At 45.0% G+C, this 5,092-nt stretch overlaps 1 protein-coding gene across 1 annotated transcript in view; it reads right to left on the reverse strand.

The window, feature by feature from the left end:
* The window catches only part of SNX12 (sorting nexin 12), a 5,551-nt gene extending 4,608 nt beyond the window's left edge, over window positions 1-943 (reverse strand). Inside the window, 1 exon segment of the mRNA XM_019474197.1 lies at window positions 908-943. Within this exon segment, the coding sequence (XP_019329742.1) occupies window positions 908-943 (36 nt within the window).
* Between the last annotated feature and the right edge of the window lie 4,149 nt (window positions 944-5,092).

Raw genomic sequence — 5,092 nt, forward strand, 5'->3', positions numbered from 1 at the left:
GTGCTGCCGCTTGCCCCGGCCTGCCGCCCTCCCCGCCGCGCAGCCCCGTGCTCACCTGTTGCTACTCGTCCCCAGCCAGGCTCTGCGCAGTCGGCGTTGGTGCCAGCGCCTAATCCCCGCGCTGCAGCGCGGCGGGCGGGGGGGCTGCTGAAAGCCGCTTGGCTGGCACAGGTTTGTCTGCCCGTGAGTGCGGGGTAGGGTCTTCTCAGACCCAGCCCGAGCTCCAGCGCAGTGCAGCTGGAGTAGAGAGGAGCGGGCTTCTCTGGGTGGGTGGTTACGGCATGGCCTTGCAAGGCTGCTCCTTGTGCCTTTTGTGTTTGGAAAGTTTTCCAGGAAAGGAGCGAGGGTCAGTTAAAACGCCATAGCTAAGCTGCTGCGCAAGACAAATCATCGGTTGAAGGGTTTTTAAATACAAGGCTGTGGTTCTTTGTCACCTGATTGTGCTAAAGCTCAATATAAATAACTGTTTCATAGAAGGCATTCTTGGCTTTCAAGAGGCTGCCTTTAAAAAGGGTGCTGTGTCCCAGAGCAGGGCTGGTGCTGCAGCTGTGCAGGGACTGGGGACCTCTGCTGTAGTTTGGAAAAGAGAAAGCAACATACTGCTTCAAAGTCTCAATGTTGTCTTCAACTCTCGCTCTGGAAATAGGCACGTGCAAAGTTCTGTTAAAAGAGCTAAACTCCATTTCCGTCCTCTGCAGGTGGCAGCCTGGTGTTCCCATTCTCTTTAGTCAAACGAACTCCAGCAAAGAGAAGGGGACATGTGAGAGCTGGCTTGCGAAATAGTCCCTCAGGCTGTCCTGATATATCGCGGTGGATGCCACCATGACTGGAGTCTAAAGAGTGTGATCTATTGCACTCGCTGCAGACTAGAATTACACTTAACACCACACTCTTGTTTGCAGTGTACCTTGCTGTTTGCAATATTGGTTAGCAGTTTGTCCATGCTGCAGTTCTGTGGCAGCTTGAGCCAGTGCGGTTTGGGGCTTCCATGACTCCAGCCACACGTTCCTCTGCCTGTGTGACCGAGCAGTAAGTCAGCACAGAGAGTTAATTTTGGGGGGGAAAAAAAAAAAAAAGATAGCTTTTTCTGGTAGGTTAGCTTTCAGCTGTCTCAGCTCTCTGAAGTGGCACACCATGTGGTTGCATGAGTGCGAATGTTTGCTTGAGAGATGGTAGGAACGTGGCAAGAGGGACACAGTTGTCACAGCTTACACTGGCACAGGCTGATACAAAACTTTTCACCTTTCCCATTTATCTGGCTCACTGACAGTTCCCAGAGAGTGCACGTAGTTTGACTAAAATTGACTTCTTCCCCACCCACCCCACCCCCCCTTGTGCAGGTCGAATCCTCCTTATTAAGTTCTGACTTAGAAAATACACCCAAGCACTGTCCCTTCTCTTCAGAAGATTTGGTGGTCTCAGTGGAAGATAGTTCTTGCTTCCTCAGGCTAGGCGTGCTGTCCTGGTCCTCCTGCTGCACATTATCTTGGCAGACGGTTTATGGAACTGGTGCATTTTCTCTTGAGGATGCGTCTGTATCTGTTTGGCAGTAGTGCCTGAGACTAAAGTTCAGTGTGGCTTCTGAAATGCATCCCTAGATATCGTGGGGAAGGTAGACTATAGTGAAGTGTCCTGCCGGACTGGATGCTGGAATTAGGTAGACTTCTGGCTTGATTCAGTATGGCTGTTCTTTTGTTATATTCATTCATGTGTAACGGGACTGTCAGTCTTTGGTTTTACTGTGTTTTAATCACGTATCACTTTTGGGAAACATACAGTTGGATTTAACTTGCAGAAAGGCAGAGATGAGAATTTGTGCACATATGAGGGTTGAGGTCCCTGCTCAGACACTGTTGCTGTTCTGTGATGACTTTTCAGTGTGAAATTTGTTTGTAGTTTTTCAGCCTGGGAATGGGCTAACTCAGGCTGGCTTTAGTAGGGGAAGAGAATAGAAACTTCTTGCCAGGAAAGATGAGGGAGGGCAGAACGACAGCAGCTGTGGTGGGAATCAGCCTGCCTTATGATTAGGGCAGTTTAAAATCCTTGAATTCAACCAGCAAACAGAAAACCATGATAGAAATACAGTTGAAACTGTTTAAATGCCAGGGGAAATTCTCATAAAAACTTGTTTTCATTTTTAACAAATATTGTCAAAGTTTGGGTTGGTATGTAGGGGGTATGCGGTTAATCTTACGTGCCCAGGAGAGGCAAAGGGGGCTGTGGTATATCCTCTCTGCTCCATTTTCTTCCCTGCTCTCTCTCTCAAATCCTGTTGACAGGGCTTGGCAGGATGTGTGCCCCATCACATGTGACCACAGAGCTCTGACTTCTAGTCTTGCTTTCTGTTAACACAGAGTTGTATAGATTTGCAAGAGGTTTTGCTTGTTTTGCTTACTTTAGTCTATTTGCATCAAGGTGCATTAGATGAAGGTTAGACATTTACAGTTTTAAAGATGTGGAATCAATCAAATCAGTTCAATTTGATTTTGTAGACTTAGAGTAAATTTAATAGGTGCATGTTTTATATTTAAGACAAACTGAATAAACAAAAGATGCCTCTTCAGTTGAGGAATGGACCTGCCTGGTTTTTTGTTTTCACTGTTCCTTGTTATTTTTAGAGCTGTGAAGCTCTACTTGCATCTTTTTTTTTAATTTGTAAAGTAAAAGAAAAACTTCTTGAGTTGTCTTAGCTTTACTGATTTCAGTTTTGAACTGAATGAGTTTGGGTGAAGGAAATTAATGTGGAGCTGCTGCTAAATGTTGATACAGCATTTTGATGCCTGTTAAGATAATACTACAGCTCCTAGAGTTCTGGTATTTCTGTGTTGTTTGGGCAGAGCCATACTGATAATATGTCCTATTTGTATGTAGTGTAGTTCTAATAGAGAATTTTAAATGGGAAATTAAAATAAATGTGTCTTGAAAGACTTTTTTTTTTAATCTACTCTAGTTAATATAAACCCCATAAATTCATGGTTGCTTCATAATTACTTTACAGCTGTCCTACTCCACTATACAATTGGGGGAAATACAGCTGTTACAGACTGCCAGGGTGTAACCTATGTGAAATCCGGAAGAATCTGTGTTTTCGAGGAAGGTGGTGTTTGCTGTTCTTGAACCGCTTCAAGCGCTTTGTAAAGGACAGATTTGCTGGGTGTGCAGTCTGTCCTTTCTCTGCAGTAATTCAGCTGAAGTTAAGAATTAACCAGCCTGAAAGGCAGAAGTGTCCTTGCAGGGGTGTGTCGCAGGGCTTTGTAATCTTCCTCTCAGTGCTCTGCAAGCTGCTCTGTGGATAAGAGGATAGTTCCTTCTGGCTTTGAGATTACTTGGGGGAGAAGGTGTTGAGGGTTTTGAATAAAGTAGAAGTGCATAAACCCCGCTGAAGCAGTTTGCACTAGTTGTTGCATTTCTCACATCCATGAGTATGAGCAAGTTTGACACAGTGAGGAGCAACGTTAAAGACTAGTCTTTCTCAGTGAAACATTCTGTGTATTCTCCCATAGCTGTTGTTTTTCCCTTTCTAGGAATAGAATGAGCTTTAAAACCATGCTTTTCACCCTCCAAAGACACTTCACTGAAGCAAAAATCTGGCATTTCCTATATGTGCAATGTAAAGGAAAGGACAAATGATTCTGCAGTATTGCATTAGTTACAGGAGGCTGAAGTCACACCTCTGCATTCTGGTACTTTGCATTCACTTTGATTCAAATGTGTACATGTATATACACATACATATGTGCAACAACTCAAATAGCTGTATTACAAATTAAAAATTACCAAGCATTCTGCTTGTCTGAAACAGAAGGTGTCATCCACCTGGAAACTCAGCTAGCTCTTAATCTTTATTACAGTGGGCAGCACTTTACTTTCAACCCTTCCGTTTCATGCCTGTGTTATATGCATATTGCCCGTAGTTGATGTTAACTATTGACCAGATGGATCAGGAGACCTGGCTGAGGGCTCTAAGGTGCTTCCTTGCATGTACCCTGCAATTCAGTTTATGATGATTGAGTGACTTCACTGGCTTCCAGTGCCATAGTGCTGGCTCTGAAGGTCCCTGGCCTCTCCCAGAGCTGAGGATGTCTGACCTCCTGGCACAGCATGCACAGAGCTCCCTCAGGTTGGAGCAGCTGCTCATCCTGTGGCCCTCTGAAGCTCTTCCATGAAAGGCCAGCAGACAAAAGCAACCCTGTCCATCTTCTGGACTATTTCTGCTGTGCTGCAGCTGATAAGTTCTGCCAGGTTATCCTTACGCCTTGCAAATAAATTCCAGTTCAGTATACAAAATTATGTGAACGCTTGTTTTGGTAAAGGTGGAAAGTTTGTCGTTTGTTGGCGTGCTGACCAATTGTTCAGCCAGCTTTTGGGTTTTTTCTGTAGTCAGATCTACAAAAAAGTAATGGTCGGTTCCTAAAATAGTCACATTATCTGTTTGCTTATATCCATCTGGACTGTACTGGAGTGTTCCTGTATCCTTGAAGACTTTTTGGCTCAGACTTGTCAGAATCGTAGCTTCTTAACATGGACAGGTAAGGGCCCAAATCGCTGTCAGGAGAGCTTTCCTTAATTTCATAAAGAAACCCTTTATCTGGAAAGGAACATCTGGTGGGAACGCTTTACACAGGTTTGCTTTTGACTTTTGGTAATGGTAACTTCAAGATGATGGTTTGAGAAGACATTAAAAATATTTCCCTGTCTTTGCTCACTGAGGCATAACTGACTTGATGCCATAAAGCAAAAGGAAACATAAAACTTAAACTCAGCATCTTAGCTCTGAGCAAAGTATAATTCTGCCCAACCTTCAGCCTGGTGCAAGTTTGTGCATAGGGGAGGCTCAGTCTAGAGTCTGAGTCTCTCTCTGCTGCACAGAGCCATCGACCTCAGTCTGTGAAGAATCATAGAATCATAGAGTAGTTTGGGTTGGAAGGGACCTCTAAAGGTCATCTAGTCCAACCCCCCTGCTGTGGGCAGGGACATCTTCCACTAGATCAGGTTGCTCAGAGCCCCGTCCAACCTGACCTGGAATGTTTCCAGGGATGGGGCATCCACCACCTCTCTGGGCAACCTGTGCCAGTGTTTCACCACCCTCAGC

Source organism: Aptenodytes forsteri, unplaced genomic scaffold (genome assembly GCF_000699145.1).
Source record: "Aptenodytes forsteri isolate BGI_AS27 unplaced genomic scaffold, ASM69914v1 Scaffold265, whole genome shotgun sequence".
NCBI lineage: Eukaryota > Metazoa > Chordata > Aves > Sphenisciformes > Spheniscidae > Aptenodytes > Aptenodytes forsteri.